The sequence below is a fragment of the Pollachius pollachius genome (assembly GCF_949987615.1).
Source record: "Pollachius pollachius genome assembly, chromosome: 13".
Taxonomy (NCBI): Eukaryota; Metazoa; Chordata; class Actinopteri; order Gadiformes; family Gadidae; genus Pollachius; species Pollachius pollachius.
In genome coordinates, this window is record NC_136946.1 from 16,794,099 (window position 1) to 16,813,793 (window position 19,695).

The 19,695-nt window shown below is 47.9% G+C and overlaps 2 protein-coding genes across 2 annotated transcripts; both read right to left on the reverse strand.

The window, feature by feature from the left end:
- Positions 1–4,534: 4,534 nt before the first annotated feature.
- Positions 4,535–7,748, reverse strand: arl4ab (ADP-ribosylation factor-like 4ab). The gene is made up of 2 exons (XM_079749716.1): positions 7,540–7,748; positions 4,535–6,891 (listed from the first exon to the last, which is right to left on the reverse strand). The coding sequence occupies exon 2, from the start codon at positions 6,739–6,741 to the stop codon at positions 6,085–6,087; it is 657 nt and encodes a 218-aa protein (XP_079605842.1). The 5' UTR covers positions 6,742–6,891; positions 7,540–7,748; the 3' UTR covers positions 4,535–6,084.
- Positions 7,749–8,975: 1,227 nt separating this feature from the next.
- Positions 8,976–19,274, reverse strand: scin (scinderin). Its single transcript, XM_079749928.1, has 16 exons — positions 18,946–19,274; positions 16,929–17,083; positions 16,219–16,380; positions 15,710–15,859; positions 15,310–15,402; positions 14,930–15,062; positions 14,598–14,686; positions 13,781–13,996; positions 13,512–13,633; positions 13,290–13,380; positions 12,397–12,567; positions 11,326–11,503; positions 10,821–10,942; positions 9,662–9,739; positions 9,498–9,558; positions 8,976–9,280 (listed from the first exon to the last, which is right to left on the reverse strand). The coding sequence occupies exons 1-16, from the start codon at positions 19,136–19,138 to the stop codon at positions 9,132–9,134; spliced, it is 2,163 nt and encodes a 720-aa protein (XP_079606054.1). The 5' UTR covers positions 19,139–19,274; the 3' UTR covers positions 8,976–9,131.
- Positions 19,275–19,695: the final 421 nt, after the last annotated feature.

Below are 19,695 nucleotides of genomic sequence, written 5' to 3' on the forward strand. Positions count from 1 at the left end.
GACCTGTTTACTGGGATGCACTGAGGCATGGTGGGCACCAAGCTGGTCTGAACCCAGCAGGCCGTGCCGCGAGAAGGCCGAGGAAGGAAACCCATCTCCACCCTCTGTGTTAACAAAGGCTCTGCCGCCGACAAAACACACTTCCTGCTCTGAGCATGCAGGGTCACTGCTGCTACGGCCCATACACACACACACATGCCCGCATACACACACATACACACACTCACATGCTTGCATACACACACATACACACACACATTTGTGTATACACACACATACACACACTTTTTTATACACTCACACACACAGACATAAATACACCCCCCACACACACACACACACACAAACAAATATAAGAACACACACAAATATGCACATATATCACTGCACATGCACACATACCCACACACACTAGTGTATATACAATCACACACACACACACACACGCACGCACGCACGCACGCACGCACGCAAGCACGCGCACACACACACACAGACACACACATAAATATATATACACACACAGACTTTGTATGCAGAGTATATGAAATCCAACAAATAAAATATAGCAAATATTCATGTCCTTCAGATTTCCTATGACTGCACATCAAGAAAGGATGTCCTTGTGTGGATATAACTAAACACTACTTTGCTGTTCATACTGAATCATGACACAAAACGTCTGAGGAAAAATCGGGCTCCTTGATAACTCGAAGCCTGAAAAGTCAAAGAAATTAAAATGATAGAAAGTGTTTGAAGAGGAGCAACAGGAGGAGAGAGCGAGGGAGAGAGAGATGAATAGAGAGGGGTGGGGGGGGGGGAAAGAGAGATTCATATTCTTTAAATCTAGAGGGAACCGTTTCTGTGAAATCTTCAGCGATAAACCCTTTTTCTTGTCTCTTACAGTAACATCTGTGACCCAGATCAAAGTGTAGCGTTCCACCCCTGACCCCCCCGGCTGAGGCTCAGTCTCCAGCGGCCCCGTCCACATGTAGTTCCTCAGCTGTCATAGGGTCCGTACTCCCGTGGCGATACCGACGTCTTTATATTCCTGCTCATATACATACCAGACAATGTCAAGAACGCATTCTCAAAGTCACCTTTTTATCAACCATCCTGCTTTTTAGCAACCACATTCAAAACATTGATTTTGAAAAAGCGTGTGGCTTTCAGGATTCCATCGATGAACGCCACATAACGTTGGTATTATCGTGCTGTTTAACATCAGTCTGATGTGGGGACAGGGGCGACAGAGCAGCTCTGCCCGCCTGGAACAGGACAGGCGCTTCAGATAAACAAGCAGGGCCCTCAGGGACCTGTGGCTCCTCTCAGTGTCTCCGGACTGGAGCTAGACAGTGATCATGGGAGAACAGCGGTCCAAACAAGGATGAAAGCAGATCTCCATGGCCGGGGTCTGGGGGAAGGTCACTGTTTACGTAACTCTGTGAGACGCTCCTTGATCTCGTCTGAGTACAGATGTCTTCTTCTTCTACCGTCCAGGAGAGCAGCGATCTGGCCGCCATCGTGAAGCGGTCTGATATGAACCAGGCGTGTCTGCTTGGAGGCACGTGTACAGAAACATAGGCCAGCTTCAAAATATTCAGGATAAAACACTGAAAGGCCGTTTCATCCAGGGACAATCTAGCTCTGTGATTATCAAAGTGACCAGACGGCATTCAGAAATCACACTTGGAAAAGGTCACTTTAGAGATTGTTTATTTTGGCAAAATGGTGATTGTTTCTAATATCAACTGAAAGTCCTATTCATTGAGGCCTTTCAGCCACATTCAGATCCTCTTCCTGCTCTGCTCTCGTGGCCCTCTCCAGTGGGAGGGGGTGGGCTGTGACCATCAGTGGGGCCTGGTGTGGGTGGGGGGGGGGGTGGGGGGGAGGTTATTCTAAGGAAATGGACGAGGCCAAGGGAGGGGCGAGAGTTCCTCCTCTCTTATCGTCGTGTCCTCCTGTCTAACGGCTCGCTGTGCGTAGCTCACACCCGTCAGATCTGACGCCCGGCCAGTGAGGGCAGGGAGGGGACAGATTAGCAGTTCACACACTCGATGTTTAGGGACAGCTTGACTGCTCTCACACCTCTCCAGGCACGGTGCTTACAGACGTCGTAAAAGTAACGGCTGAGGACAGAGCTTCACACGTACGGCGCGACCGTTTCCGCAGGCTCTGCTAAGGAGACTCAAAAAGGAAAGCCCTACAGGTTATAATAACCGGGGGAATGTGAACTGATATAGGCACTGACATAGGTATGACATGAGCGTTTGGTAGCTTTCCTGGAATCGGTCGCTGACTTTTATTGCCTCGTATTGTCGGGAACTGGAGAGGCAATAAAGTGCACAGCCGTTTCAGATGGAGAGCACGGTCCAGATAGTTTGTAACTTCTGGGAGCTCTAAGTCTAGGAGGAAGGGAGGGAGTTGGGGATCACAGGGCCAAGGGGAGGAAGATGGGTTTGGAAGCAAAACAACCATTCTGACTCAGCAGGGTCAGAAGGCAGCCATCTTTGGGTCTCGCCCAGACCCTGGTCTCAGCACGTCGATCCTGTGCCCGTGACATCACGCCGGCTCCTCGGGGGAGGGGGGAGGGCAGGATTTGGGTAATTACGAGGCAGGAAAGGGCCACTGATTGGATGACATGGGATCAACCAGGCCTGGTGCATCCCCTCCCTCCATCGCTCAGACTCTTCCCTGGCCAACGTTCCTGGAAAAGGGCTGGAGCCCAACCTGTCGGTCCACGAACCCATACCCACAGGTGCCCCCTCTGATGGGATGTCCGGACCCCCAGACCTCTGGCTCTTGATGTCCACTCACCACTCAATCAGATAGGTTAAAGATATCGCTCAACATTGAAAATCCCAAAGGGAAATTCGGTGTGAAAACAGTGTTTTGGTAGACCTACAAATTATGAAATAAAAACATAAGGAATATAGGTAGGTTCCCGACCCGTCTTCTCCCAGTTCAGGCATCTGGTAAGGCTGCCCACTGTGTGCCCCCCTTGGGAGGTGTTCCAGGCACGTCCAGCGGGGAGGAGTCCTCTGGGAAGACCCAGGACTAGGTGGAGAGATTATATCTCAGCACTGGCCTGGGAACGCCTCGGGATCCCCCCGTCAGAGTGGGTCAATGTTGCCGGGAAAGGGAGGTCTGGGGCCCCCTGCCAGAGCTACTGGCCCCGTGACCCGACCTCCGCTAAGCAGTTTGAAGAGGAGGATGAGGGCAGGTTCCCACCTTTTCTGCCCGCTCCTGAATGTCAGAAGGCCAGGGGGCATGTTGGAGTCCAACTTTCATTTGAGGAGACTTAGAGAAGCACGCGAGATCATTGGGTGTACAGAAAACATACAAAAATGTACATCTAAAAGAAAGACCTGGTACTTTTTCTACTGCTTATTGAACAATTGAAAAAAAAAAGTATATAATATATATAAATATATAAATAAATACGTATATATTTATATGATATATAATTGTGCCTCATTAGCCATGCGTGCCATGGAAAACTAACTTACTGTTTTCTATATTCCTGAATAATTTATTGAATAAAACTCTAAATAAAACTAAAAATAAAACTGCATTTCAAATAGCATCTGAGATAGTTTCTGATCTAACAGACTCTCTAACAGATCCTGGAACAATGTTTTGCTTTGGAAGGACTTTTTGCTCACATATTTCATCATATAATTGAAAGAATGTGTCACTGGCAACAATTTTCAGCAAAGGGTGAATCACTGTACGCATGCACGCACACACACAGACACATTCAGACAATATGATATTTAGTGTTTCTATTTTCTAATACTGTGTACACTGTATCTGATCCACAACACTAATGCCATTAATAGTTTCAAACGATGCAGTCGCGTTTCAACTTCAACCCACTGTCCTCAAGGTTGTATTTGTTGGCGCACACGCACCCACACACACACTCACACACACACACACACACACACACACACACACACACACACACACACACACACACACACACACACACACACACACCGCTTCCTTCCTCTTGTTTGTGCTTGTTATTGTTCTGAGAGGGTCACATCTTGCTGGAACCAGAACTGGCAGGGCGCTATCATCCAACACAACGCTCCTAACGAACCAAACAACGTCCCCCACTGTTCCCAGTGCCCATCTCTCAAATCGATGGGTAGACTGGAGCTATAGCTGGCTCCTCACAATGATGACGTCCCTTCGTTGGCCCTGTGCCATGTAAAAACGTTTGGTGTATTCTCTGATGTAAACCATTAGTTTAGACCACTAATTACCATTAGTAATTAGTGGATGGCAATTCAAATTGTTTAATATCCCCCCCCCCCCCACACACACACACTGCTTGAGGCATCCTTGCTTCGTTGACTTGGACGAAAACATGTTAACCATGTTTAGAAAAAGCTAATTGGAAAAATGTGTCACAATTGGGTGAAGTGAGCGAATAGAATGCGGCCGTCCCCACCTTCACTATGCTGAAAGGACGCGAGGAAGGAAACACGCGGCACCGCCTCCTGTGTCTTATTGTTGCTTTATTTATTCCGAGAACAAATTCAATCCATCACATAAATATTAATATCCTTCCAAAAGCACACACACAGCGAAAAGGGTGAAAATCGGCCACAGCATAAAAACCTTTATTTTCAACATTAAGGCTTCATTTGAAGCAATATTTCCAATATCCTTTTCGTATTACAACCATATACAAAAACTTTGCTGAATTAAAAGTTCAGAGTAGGGCAGGACCGGTAAAGTGCATTTTGATTTGCTCTCTCTCTCTGGCTGGGAGGGATGACAGGCCAACTAGAGCCGTAGAGAGTGAGGCTGGTGATAAACTCACACCTTGCAGTCTATCTGAGACTATATCCTGTGATATGAGATACATCGAGGCTACAGACAGCTGGAGGACCTTCCAGCGAGTCTTCCAATGGAATGTAAACATCTGGTCTGTTTATAGTGGACAACATGGAGGCCGTTCACCTCGGGCTACAATGATTGACATCTGCAACGTTTAAAGTCCGCTCTTAGTTTTGCTCCCGTCTTGTGCAATCTCCGAAGAGCTTTGGTAAAAAAAGAAAAAAAAGGGTCTCTAAAAATGCACCGCAGGTGGGCTTCTGAACCCTCTCTCGGACGCGTGGGACACCCCAGGGTGTGTTCTCCATGGTGGGCACCGGGGACCAACAAGGGGCTGTGTGACAGAACACTTTGGCGTACTCATGGAACATGAGGTTCAGCTTCACTGAGTCTGCTCAATCAAATCAAAACATTGAGGCCGAACAAAATAAATCAACACTATCGGGTTTCAGAGAGCAGAAGATGGACAGTGTGCTGTTTGGCCGGGACTAACAGCATTGGACCGGCTCCAACCAGACCACAGGGAGGGGGAGGGGGAGAGGGGGGCTCTGGGTTCCTCAAAGGCAGAACTGATCTGACTTCAAGGGGTTGATCTGTGGATAAAACAGGAGAGCCCCTCCTGCAGCCTGTTCAAGAGCTGCACCAGGTCACGTTTCTCCTGCTAGGGGGGCTATAGGTCACGTTTCTCCTCCTAAGGGGGCTATAGGTCACAGTCCTCCTCCTAGAGGGGCTATAGGTCACGTTTCTCCTCCTAAGGGGGCTATAGGTCACAGTCCTCCTCCTAGGGGGGCTATAGGTCACGTTTTTCCTCCTAGGGGGGCTATAGGTCACGTTTCCCCTCCTAGGGAGGCTATAGGTCACAGTCCCCCTCCTAGGGGGGCTATAGGTCAGGATTAGTCTCCCTCCCTAAGGGGGGCTATAGGTCAGGATTAGCCACGTTTAGGAGGCAAAGGTCCCCTTGAGCCCAAGGCCCCCTTCCCGGATGTCAGTTCGTTAACTGTTATCATCAGAAAAACGATGTGTCCCATTTTCCACCCTTTGTGGGCAGGGACAAGGGGGATGGGGGTGGGGGTCTTAAGCAGCGAAGACATTCACCCATCCAAGCATTTCCAACGTAGCAAGATCTGTGTCTGGTCCTTGCGCCCTGGAACTGCCACGGAAAAGCGTGAGGAGCCCCAAAGCAAAACGCCATCCCCGCCGGCGCCACCACCGCCGCCGCCAGCACCACCGCCATCATCTGGTCTTCTTCTTCTGCTGCCGGAGGGCCTTCCTCCGCTTGGCGATCATGGCGTGCAGCTTGTCCACGCCCTCCCTCAGGCCCTCCCCGATGATGGCGCAGGCGGGCTGCAGGTGCCAGGGCGTGGCCGCCCCTAGCTCGCGCAGCGCCAGCAGCCGCTCCATCTCGGCCAGGCCCAGGGCGTCCCGCAGGTCCTGCTTGTTGGCCACCACCAGCACGGGCACGCCCTGGTTCTCGGCCAGCCGCGTGATCTTGTGCAGCTCCGTCTTGGCCTCCTCCATGCGCTCGCCGTCCACCGAGTCCACCACGAACACCAGGCCGTCGGCGCAGCGCGTGTACGAGCGCCACAGCGGCCGCAGCTTCTCCTGGCCGCCCACGTCCCAGAAGTGGAAGGACGCCGACGGGGTCGTCCAGTGCCGCCGCCGTTCGCCGCCGCCGCCGCCGCCGCCGCCGCCGCCGCCGCCTCCCAGCGAGAGCTTGATCTTCTCACTGTTGAAGCCCTTGGTGGGCACGGTGTTGACGAACTCGTTGAAGCGCAGGCGGTACAGGACGGTGGTCTTGCCGGCGCAGTCCAGCCCCAGGATGACGATGTGGAGCGGCTGGAAGGACGGCAGGCAGGGCAGGAGGCGGTCCGACGAGAGCCCGTTCCCCATGGTGGGTCTGCTGCTCCGGTGTCACGTCCACCGTGGACACCAGAGGCTTGAGGCGGGGGGCGGGGGGCGGGCGGGGGGAAGCAGGGCTCACAGAAGATCTTCAACAGTCTTCACTTATTACCAGGGCACTGCTGGCGCAGCAACAGGGGCCTGCAAAAGAAAATGCCAACACTGTCATTGACATTTAAATACAAGCAGCATCCACACAAAACATATGCTGGGTTGGTTCTTTGTTGCAATGGGAGAAGTAAATGATTCGTGAATAAGATTCGGATATCTATTCGTCGTTACAAAGACAGCGCTGGCGATCCTCGTCTCTCCTTTCAGTGGAGATGAATGACACGTTTAACAGTGGGGTGGACCGATCCCTCATTTGCACATGTAGGCGGTGGAGCAAAGGATTTCATACGCTAATTTCTATTCACTGGGTCACATCAGAGGGCCAGGCGGTGGGATGGTTTTTTTTGGGAATGTCTGTTTCGACCACAAGCGTCCACCCTCGCATCTTGAACGGAGGTGGTGCAGGGCACCCGGAGACAGGCATAGAGGTGTTGCTCGGCAACATAGACAGAGGCTGGGCTTCATTAAAACAACAAGTGTTACAAAATAAAAGCCCAGACGTATGCCACGGGGCTGGAGCTCAGTCTGAGTCTTATGATGAAACAGCACGCAGCCTGACAGCACACAAGCCCACCCGATAGCTTCTTAGAATGATTATTAAGGGTTGGTATGTTTAATAAATATTATCCTATCCATGTTGGGAGGACATAAGAGACGAGATGAATCCGAGACACTTACCCTCATGGTGCTGCTTCAGCCATCGCGAACAGAAACGGATCGATAAAAGCTGGAGACCTGCTGGCTGATCCGCCCGGGTCCGTGAGACCACCGATCATGGGGTCCGTCAGACCACTGGATCATGAGGTCCGTAATACCACTGTTTCATGGGGTCCGTGAGACCACTGGATCAGGGGGGTCCGTGAGACCACTGGATCATGGGGCGCGTGAGACCACTGGTTCACGAAGTCCGACGGTCGGCGCTCCTCTCTCCGCACGAGGGGGAGCGCCCGATCATCAGCGCGAAGCCCGATTGGCTGCTTCCGAACATCCCCCAGGATCCCCGTGATGTGATTCGACAAAAGTGCCGCCTGTAGCGCTTCTCCGTGCCACGCCCACACGCAGCCACCTGTCAGTCAACCCGCTCCGAGCAAGGGCGCGCGAGTGTTGATGTGCGTGTTGATGTCCATATCAAACATCAGAGCTCTAAACAATCATGATTCCGATTCCCTTCTGTATAAAATTTCAGACTTCTTAAAGATTATGCGTTTAGACAAGAGCTAAGAAAACGATTTAACCATAGAGGCCGACTTCTTATCTTTAGAACAATTAACAAAAGTTATTATTATTATTCTTCATATTATTAACTATTATTATTGATGCTGAGTAAGAAGTCCTGAGCTAAGCCCGCATCAACCTGAAACACACATCCTGACACGTCTTTAGCCAAAACTTCGAGTGTTGTATGTGGTTTGTAGGCCTATGTGTTTTATGTGCTGTATGTGTGTTATATGAGTGGTTCTTTGTGTGTTGTGTGCTGTGCTGTGCTGTGCGTGTGTGTGTGTGTGTGTGTGTGTGTGTGTGTGTGTGTGTGTGTGTGTGTTGTATGAGTTTTGATGTGTGTATGCAGATCAGCATGTCTGGGGTTAATGGCTTTTGGTCGACGCTACTTTACAACAAAGACAAGTCTGCCTCAACAGTTTATTCCAAGTGAAGCACCGGATACCAATACTGGCATTACATTGTTGCAAACATGCTGGCAATTTCAACTCAATAAACAGTAAGTCACAAGAAGCAGTAAGCATGCAAATAAACTGTGAAGAAAGTACAGTTTCAGCAAAAGAAATCGCGGAGCACCAACGAGCCATGCTGCTCGGGCGCCACCCTGTGGTGACTGCCCTGCAACGACAACTTAGCGATGAATTACATATATATATATATATATATATATATTATATATTATATTCACCGCGCGCCCACAAGCACGCAGACACACAAACACAGGAATGCGCAGGAATCGGCTAAAAACAGCCAACCTAAGAATGCTTCTACATGCGCTTTTTTTGCTCCCAAACGAACATTCCAGCTCGTTCATATTAAACATATCCCAGATCCATTTTATACTGGATTCCTCCTTTAACACACATATATATATATATATATATATATATATATATATATATATATATATATATATATAAATGTTGATTACATAATTATAACATGAGTTTACAACATACGCAACACAACTTTGTCATTCCCCTGGCAGTGCAGATCAGATGGAGCCCATGGCTCCTTTGTCCTCGCTCTCGTCGTCCAGGCGGCGTGCTCTGCTACAGCTTCAGGGAGCTGAAGGCGGTGTAGCAGGGGTCCCAGGCCAGGAACCAGCCGGTGAAGGTGGCGGGCTCGTGGCCCTGCTTCACCGTCACCACGGGGGTCCGGGGGTCCCGGCCCCCTGGGTCGGTCTCTATGTACTGTTGGGCTGCGAGGGGAACGGTACAAAACACAGGTTAGGAAGGCCCTCTGGACCACCCAGACCTGCTGCTCATAGAGGGGGACGCCTCGTGTTTTACTTTTTGTTATTTCATCTTCAAATCAAAAAAAAAACCCAAAAAGGTTGGGTTTTCTGATTGAAACAAATAACAATAAAAATAAATAAAAACATGAATGAAACAGATTCAACTTTGTCGAGTACTAACCCGATCTGGCGGACTCAGTTCTTTCCAGATCGTTGGCGTCCTTTCCAAACCAGAGGAACACCTGTGAGGAGCGAACATTTGACCCGTGAGATATGAGGGGACTGAATGTGATTCTGTGCTCATGGGGTGTGTCCTCCCGGTCCTGGGGCCGGACGTCCCCCTACCTGGTCCCCCACGTCCAGCAGCATCACGTCGTCCTCCGCCAGGTCCTCCTGGGTGAACTCCCCCGGGACCTCCTCCACCTGGGGCGCAAGACGGCCAGGTCATATGGAGAACCACGCCCTTCTCTTATGCATGAATACACACACACACGTGCACACGCACACACGCATACGCACACACACACAAACACACACACACACACATACGCATACACACATACACGCACACGCACACACACACACACACACACATGCATACCCACACGCACAAACACAAACACACACTCACACGCACATGCATGGCCACAGACACCCAAGTGCATACCCCCCCCCCCCCACACACACACACACACACACACACGCACATGCATACCCACACACACACACCCAGACACCTAACTTACACTCACAGACACACACACTGACACGCACATGCATACCCCGCCCCACACACACGCGCACATACGCACACACACGCACACACACTCTCTTTTACTTAAAATAATGATTAAATCAGAAAGACAAGTTGTTAGCAAGTCTGCAGAGCCTAAGGGGCAGCTGTTTGATGAGGCCAAAGGAGCTGTTTTGATGGGAGCAGGCCTACAACATATTTGCCAGAGTACAGATGTAATTATAGGTGTCTTAAGGCTACCCCACACCCTGTCATCTGTCAACATGACAACAATATCTATCCCAGTTTTCTAAAAGCCGATTGCCTGATTTATTTTTCGACGTTGTGGCAGTTGGCCGTGCAAATTAATTTCATAATGGCTGCCGCAGTGGAGCTGGCAGGGTCTGCTCTATGGCATAGCGTTGTTCACAGTTATTTATAGAGCACTATTCAGCACACTGGCAATTCTGGCTCTCACACACAAGTTTTTCCCACTTTGATCATTTTATATAACTTGAGGAGCATGGAAATGCTCATTTTAAAAGTCATCCTAAATAATTGATTGGTGATCAAACTTTTAGAACTGAGGTGGACGGCGTATTTCTCCCGTAGCAGCAGATCAGATGTTAAAGGATATAAGTATGTATAGATATATATATAACAATGTACCTTTACTATTTATAATGGTCCCCCTCATTCCATAGTCGGATTTATAATGGAACCAATGATGTGGAAAATGAATACATATGAAAATAATACTAATGAACTCACCATAAACCTGCCGGTCTTGTTGGAGCAGCCGAACAGACGGACAGGATGACTCATGCTCTGACTCTGCAGGTTCTCCGAGGTCTGATAATCAGACTTCCCGCCCAACGCGTCCCAGAAGTCCGCTGTAATGCAGGAACACAAACTTTATGATCATCGTCGCACACTCGCTTACACACACACACACACACACACTCAAGCGCACATACGCACACACAAACACGCACAAACACACTGACACTCACACACACACACACACACACAAATACACAAACACACACATAAACACACACACACCCATACTCGCACACACACATACACAGACACTCACACACACACACACACATACACAAACACACAGTCTGAGCATAGACAAGACACAATAAAGGTTCTGCAAATTGGGTCAATATATATCGCCCTCCTAGCACCGAACACTGTTTGTGTTCAGAAAGTGCGAACAAAAGCCGGATGGAAAGGCCTCCAGACAGACGGGGGTCCGGTGCCTTACCTGGCTCCTCCCCCTCTGCTATGCGCTTGCTGTTACACACCAGCTTCTCGCTGATGTACTGGGCCCCCTTCTCCTCTTCCCAGCTGGCCCCTTGGCCCACCCACAGATACCCCTGGCCCCCGGGCGTCCTGAGCAGGAAGGCGTCGTTGGCGTTCAGACTGGAAGCCCTGGCCTCCACCTGATGGCCACAGACAAGAACACATTCAGGACCCCCTGAAAAGCATCTGTTGTACTGAATCAACTATTCTTATCTTAATCTTATCTAGTTTAACAATGTACTGAAGAATAGTGTCACTAGAGTTTTTCCCGCATTGAGGATTTATGAATGGAGTTACGTGCGGGGAGTGGAGGGACCATGAACAGTCTAGTAGTCTGTCTGTAAGCAACCGGTGAAACAGGCCTGTCTGTGAGCACCCTGTGAAACAGGCCCGTCTGTGAGCACCCTGTGAAACAGGCCCGTCTGTGAGCTCCCTGTGAAACAGGCCCGTCTGTAAGCACCCTGTGAAACAGGCCTGTCTGTGAGCTCCCTGAGAAACAGGCCCGTCTGTGAGCACCCTGTGAAACAGGCCCGTCTGTGAGCACCCTGTGAACCAGGCCCGTCTGTGAGCTCCCTGTGAAACAGGCCTGTCTGTAAGCACCCTGTGGAACAGGCCTGTCTGTAAGCACCCTGTGAAACAGGTCAACCCTGACCTAGACTCATTTGCATCTCTGAATTCACTGGAATTGTGCTTCGCTTGAAGAAATATGCCAGATGTAAGTTATTTTGCTGAAACCGTCACACCAACCCAGGCCACACCCCTTCCCTAATGAGATAAACAGGCTCAATGATTTGTTTGTGATGCGTTCAATGTTCTAGGAATGTGTATATGTATTAGGAGAGGGTTCCACTAGCTTTGCTTTTCCATTGGACGAATAGTGAAGTACTTGTGAGGGGGTCACTCTCAGAATGGATGAACCAGACATTAAATACATACAGGGCCGGACTACCGGCCTACTTTCAATTTAAATAAAAACATTGTTAATAAAAAAGAATACAAACAAATGGGAATTATAGTTTTTTTAAATGCTTACCTCTGCAATTCTTGTAATGGTGCTCAGATTCCTCCGCACCTGGAAGAGGCGGGTTGCAGGTGGGGTGGCCTGACCCCCCAGGCGGGACGTACCATTCTTGAAGACTATCAGGGGCTTGGTCTTAAAGAGGCTCAGAAGGTGGGGGGGCTCCTTGCCCTGGGAGACCCTGACCTGAAAACACAGAAGAAGAGCCCATTTAGTACATTCTCACATAACACTACTACTACTACTACTACTGCTACTACTACTACTACTATATGACCGTTACTGCTACTATTACTATAAGTAGAACTGATAGTGGTACTGCTTCTACTAGTACTACTACTGCTACTACTGCTACTACTATACTACTACTAGTATAGTACTACTATACTACTACTTCTACTGCTACTACAACTCATTCACCTAATACTAATTCTACTGCTAAATACTACTATGATGAATAATATGTGGATTACTACTACTGCTATAGCTCATAATAAAGTAGATACAGATAATAGATAACAATAATTATCATCATCAACAAATAAGATTAAACTCAAACCTTTTTGGCCAAAAAAAACGTGTATACCTATTTCTATACCAATGCTTGTTTTTAATGAATGGTATCATTTCTAATCTAGCAATGTTGGATAACAGGCATTGTTAACCAAGAAGACGACAGATTCAGGCTATGCCTCTTCTGAATCGTCCTCCCAGAGTCACCATCACAATGTGGCGACAGGAGAAAGAGCACAGTCTACCTAGTTGTGCTTAGCGCTGCTTCTTGCACACGCTGCAGCCTGAGGGGACATATCCCCTGAGTGCACTAAAACAAACCCGCAGTCAAGCTCTCCAGGCATCTGCATTTGCATTTTCCGTTGGATTACAGTCGCCCCCCCCCCCCGGCCCACCTGGACGGCGTTCCCTCCCAGGGACCGGTCCAGCTCCACTGTCAGGAAGGCGGAGGCTGTCAGCTCGTCCAGGGTGCAGCTGGCTCCCTGCCTGGAGGCCGGAGGAGGGAGGGAGGGACATGACAGGACAGCTTGCACACAGCTTGCATATAGCCTGGCAGCGCATGCATCAACACGTGGACACATGGTACATATCGTGTGTGACGGGTGCTAGATGCCTACCAGGTGTAGATGATCTGGCCCTTCCTGTATGTGTACAGGATGATGTAACAGTCTCCGCCGTAGAACTGACCATAGGTGTCAGCGTCCACCGGAACCCGTCCGCTGCTCTCCACCCTCCAGATCTGAAAGGAGATTGAAAGAAGTGTTTTTTCTTTAATGTTTAGAAGAGTATCTGCACATCGGACACACTTGGTGAGTTTGCTGCCATCTACAGGTCACAGGGCGCTATGGATGCGATCGTCCGGTAAAGCGGAGGAAGACGAGCCCACCTGGGTTTCCCCATTCCCGTCGTCCACCATGTTGTACTGGGCCGCCATGTGTGTGGAGCTGTGGAGCTTCGAGGCGTCGAACTGGGTCTGCTGGATCTTGGCGATTCTGTTGGTGACATAGACCTTCCCGAAGCCCTCGCTCTGGTCCTTCTCCCTCCAGTCCGAGAAGAACTGTCTGAAGATGGCTGTTTCCCCAGCCTCCGGAAGAACCTGGATCTGTTGGTTGGGAGGGAAATGCACATGATTTACGGCCTTGACATCATGCTTGGGGAACCATCAGGCTTGGCTATTTTCGGATATAAGAGAGAAATCCTTCATGTGCATGTTGTGAAAAGATCGTGGGCTACAAATTCAACTCTGCTTCGGGAGAAGAGCATTGAAAAGTTGGAACATTGATTTCATTGGTCCGGGAGTTTGGTTCTCTGGTCTTATTCCGGGAAATGTATGATTCTGCGATGATGCAGATGTGTGAGGGTAAGGAAACAGCTGGCAGTACTCTGTGGTGAACCAGTCCTATCTCCACACCACTGTGTTCATGTGCTACACTGTACCTCTCTGTAGTGTACCAGTCCTCACTATCTCTATACCACAGTGTTGAAGTGGTCCCACAGTCCTACCACCTCTCTGTTGTAGATGTATTCTATGTTTGTAAGTCATGAAAAATATCTAGAATCGGTTGCAAAGTGACCGACTGGCAAAGAGACAAGCAAAGAATCTGTGGTGACTGGTTTGGTATGGACGCAATACCTGCCCGTCGCCCAGCGGCCAGGTAGGCACAGTGCTAGCATAGAGACTATGAAGGCAGAATGTTCCTAACCTGTGTGTTTGGGTCGTAGCCCATCTGTTTGATGAAGCCCTCAGCTGTTTTCATAGCCTCTCTCCTCTCACTGGGGTTGGCGTTATGTCCTGTCCAAAGCAAATAGGATCATTAAATAAGTAAGTATATCTTTGTTTATATAGCACCTTATTAAATGATGGATTATGAAGTGCTGCAGAAGCAATACATATACACACACAAGGCAATAGATATACACATAAGGCAAAAACATAAGGGTAAAGAAAGTAAAGAAAGAAGGACGTGTAAAGGGCAGGCGATACAGATGCTATACAGAAATAAGGTTTACATTTACTACGGCTTTGAGAAGATACCTTTCCACACAAAGATCTTCTTGTTCTTGCCATTGTCGAGGATGAAGCATTCGTCTGAGAGCAGTTGCTCCTGGTTGAAGGGGTTTTCCTCGGACACAAGGGACACCTTCATGTCCCCCGATGCGTCAGACACCTGCAGACAAATCACAGAACTAATGTAAAACGTAATGTCTACCAGTGAAAGTGAGTCTTGAAGTGTAACTGGATTTTAGATGCATGTGTGTATGTATGAATGGGTGAATGTCTGTACGTTTTTACATATGTACGTCGGTACGTATGTACGTACCGACGTACGTACGTAGGTACGTACGAATGTATCTATGTACTTACGTATGTATGTATGTATGTTTAGTGTTTGAGACTGCATGTATATCTTGTACCATGTATAGTTTTGCGATCTTTCTATTGGCCATGTCGGCGACTGTATCCTCGCTGTCATCGTCCTCCGGTAATTCTGGCTTTCTTCCCAGAACCTGCCATGTGAAAGGAAGCGTTAGGAGCTTGATACATGTACACAGCACACAATACAGTTAAAGGACCGCGAAGGCTCTGCTGCTGTTTGTGTGATTGGCTGCAATAAGTAACGAAGAGGTCAACAATAACAGCATATTTTTCTATTTATTATGTTTCTCTTCAGAGGTCCACAACGTACGGCAGGAAACCAGAGAAGAGGTTACAGAGTTACGGTCATGGTGGAAGTAGTCTAGTCTCATTAGTCTGTAGTAATATTGCTGATTTGAGAGTAAGTTTTTGGTTAAGAAAGCATGACAAAAACCTTACCTCTGTCAAACTCGATGGCTCACTTCCCTCTTCCACAACCACAAGCTTTGCCCTCCCATTTCTCTCGTTGTCACGGATACCATTCGCTACTTGCATCGCCTTTAGTCGCTCAAACTTGTTGCACATGGAACCACACCATTGGTAAATCACCTAAGGAAGCAGACAATAGAGATAGAAGAGACAAAGTGAAGCTAACCCCAGTGTAAACATTTACTTTTACTTGAATACATGCCTTGCTCCTCCTTTTATAAACATGTAGCAGGAGTTTGTTTAGGATGCCTTCAGGTAAATATTAAGCATTACCATCTTTAGGTGACAACAGCAAACTATTTAGAAGCCCACTGCAATAAACCATTCAAAAGAATTCGGGCATGGCCCAATGGCTTGCGGTGCACAATTAAGAGAAAACGTGTTTGTTTCTCAACCCAGATGGTTAATACAATTCATGATTTGGGAGGACTTTTACTTTGAAGTCTCCACCTCTTCTCTGATATTGAGTCGATGCTTACCGCTCCGAGGTCAACGATGAAGCAGTCGCCCTTATTAAAGTTGGACCAGCTGAGCGGGACCTCAGTCGCCCTGACGACACGCCGGCCCTTGATGTGGAAGAGCCTCTGAGCAGAAAGGTCATTGGTGACCACATGGTGGAAGCCTGTTGACACTCCTCCTGTCTGTCAGGCAGAGAGAAGTCAACAGGGTTAGCATCAAGCATGTAGCCTTCAACACAGTTAGTATACAGTAAGGGAACCAGATATCTGAAAGGATAACACGGGGACATTTTAGTTTGTCGGCCCATCAGCAAAACCTCTGCTGTTGAAGGACTGACATTTTTCCATTTAGCTAAATCTAGTAATTGACTATGCAGTTCTGTAGAACTGTACTATGATGTGTTGAAAGCTTTAGGAAACATCATAAATTGTATATACAGTATATAGCTTTCTACACAGTTAGCATACAGTAAATATCCTCCTTCACAGTAAGTGTACAGTATATTGCTTACTTTGCCCTCAACACAGTATGCAGTATTAAACAGATGATCTACAGTTTATTACTTGTTTGCACCTTTTTTTTTTAACCCATGATGAGTAACTACTATTCCGTGCGCGGCCGCCAAACATAACTGGAGCAGTAATTATGGAACAAAACAGCAACTTAAGGGATATTTTGAGCTTCAGCGTCACTACTTGGGTGTGTTTGACAGGAGCCATGAAAGGCGTACCTTGTATGTGATGCCGCCCTTGAAGAGGCTGGTGAACGCGGTGGACTCCACTCCCTGGAGCTCCCGGTACTGCACCGGTCGGCCCCCCAGGAAGTCGTCCAGCTGGACGCTGAAGATGGCCGCGGCCGTGCTCTCGTCCTGGCTGCACTCCTTCCCTGGGAGATAAGAGGACCTTTTTTTATTCTTATCTCCAATAAAACCGAATCATAAAGCGAATGATGGGAGTGGACCATTTCCGCCCTTCTGTTACCGCAGCAACGATGACCTTGCAAAGATTGAGACAATACAAAACCCGCGGACACTTCTGTTTTCCCGGAGCCAAAGGTCATGTTTGCGTAATATTTAACTTTTTATTTTTTCATATGTGAAATGTTCATAACATGTATGAAAAGTTCATTTTAGAATGAATGTCAGATTTACATTCACATGATGTTATTAAGGGGACAATGTGTGTGAATCTCCCAAGCTCTCTGTATGGTCAGGCTGGTTAGACCGTAGTGTTGATCAGTCACAGGTCGTCATGCCGACCTACAGGCCAATCAGAACCGCTGCTTCTGTAGCACTGGTTCTAGGCTTTGGTCCTGTAACTCAGAACATAGACAGTTCATTCAGACGACATTGTGTACACGTGTACACGTTCCAATGGGTCCGGATAACTGACTAATTTCATGAATCGTAGATAATCTATTTTCTGTTAAGTATATTTTCTGTTTTAGAAATTGAAAAATGTATTTGAGTACTACATTTACAATACAATACAAGTATTAATGATGGACACTCAAATGCTGTAGTGTAGCCTAAAAAGCCTACAAGTCACAACAAGTCATTTATAATGACCAATGGTTTTACGGTAAAGTGTTCCTGTCCAAAAAGCCAGCATGGTATACCAGCATTAATCTGTAGTGAGGGAAGTGTTAAAGAAGAGAATCAAGATATGTGCAGTTTAACTATGAACAGATGCTCTTGATGGTTCAGTGGTATTCAGGAAGGGAGAGAGACATGTGGTTAGAGAGAGAGAGAGCGAGAGAGAGAGAGAGAGAGAGAGAGAGAGAGAGAGAGAGGATGTGAAAACCTCTTAATGTTATTGACTTCAACCGAAAAAGGAAGTTATGTGGGTGGGCTGGGGGTGGGGGTGGGGAGGGGGGGGAATGCATTCAGTGCATTTGCATCTTTCATCTTTCAATAACTCGTACTAAATTCTTAATTGGATTGAGTTTGATTCAGTTTAATGACGTAATGACAGAGCAGCTGGTATTTTGAATGATCAGATTTAATTTGGGAAATTCTAACGTTGGTAGCTAGCTACTTATAAATCATAAGTCAGACAGCTATTAATGGTTAGCTATTTTGATTATGGCCTCTGGCAGTAAGATGTCAGAGCAAACCTGTATAACTGGAGTCCTCTTTCATGTGTCCATCAACACTTTCAAGAAGGAGACTCTTTAGAGTAAAGAGGCAGCAATGTTTCTCAAACATCGCCGACATTCCACAATCAAATTCCATCATCATATCATGATTGTTTAATCCTCTTTTAATTAGATAAATGCTGCTTTACCACACTGCTTTCATAAGATATATCCATATGGAATATATTTGCAATCATTGCTATACACAATATTAAACAAACATTAAGCATGTGGTTTGCGAGTCAACTTCTGGATTTTAATGATGATCATAAAAGCTTAATGGCTTATTGCTTTACTGCCTTGATTGTCTGGTATGCAGAGGTTCCATCACGCCTATTCTGATGTAGCTGAGGTTAATTTCCCCAATACGGTTCATGTTTACATATAAACATATCCATCAATACTGCCTTTCCTGCAACACTCCACGGTACTAAACAGAGGATACACATAGTTGATCAGATATCATAAAATATATCAGCCATACTCAATAGCATAACCAATATAGTCTAATACACAGTACAGGGTGACATCAAATGACTTGCCCCGTCATGCACAATAGACACATTATCATGCCATCTGTCCAGGCCATAGAGCAGCCTCCCATGACTCACCGAGCCAGTAGTGGAGGTCGTAGAACGAGTGGTTCTTCTGCACCGTCGTCCGCAGGATCAGGTAGGCGTCGCCGGTGAAGAAGCTCCCGTGGAGGCCCTCGGGCACCGGGGCCAGCTCCAGGCTCTCGATCCTCCACACCTGCAGGCCGGCCGCGCGGCCAGCCTTCTCAAACTCTTTGTGGTGGAGCACCATGTCTTCAGTGGGGCTGGAGGGTCAGGACGGAGGGCCAGGGGCTGGGCTTGGGGGGGGGGGGAGCTGAAGGGTCAGGGGCTGGTTGAAGGTGGTGTCTGGAGGGCTGGAGTACAGTGCAGCGTCTGTCAGCTGTTGACTGGGGAGGACTGTAAAGGCAGCGCTGTAGGCTGCAGGCTTTTTCGCTCTCAGGAAGCTCAGCAGAGGGTGGGTGTGTCCCGACGTTGACGAGGTACACACACACACGCACACTGAGTGGGACTTGGTTAATAAACAAGACTGACTCATGATGACACGCGCTGCTTCCTTTAACTTAAGTGCTTCACGGCGATAATGAGACAGAGATATTACCACTGTGCTGTTGAACAACTTTGAATATCAAATGCTATCAGCATACCAAGGTAAACATTGCTGCAGCTTTGACTTTGATTTGTACACCATTCTGGTAGTTCCTCGCTTTAACCCTATGGTTTCTTTAATCGAATACCCCTCGTAAATACATAAGTGGATTCACTTTGATGTTTTACATGGTACTGTTTCTCCGAGCATACCGCTGTGTG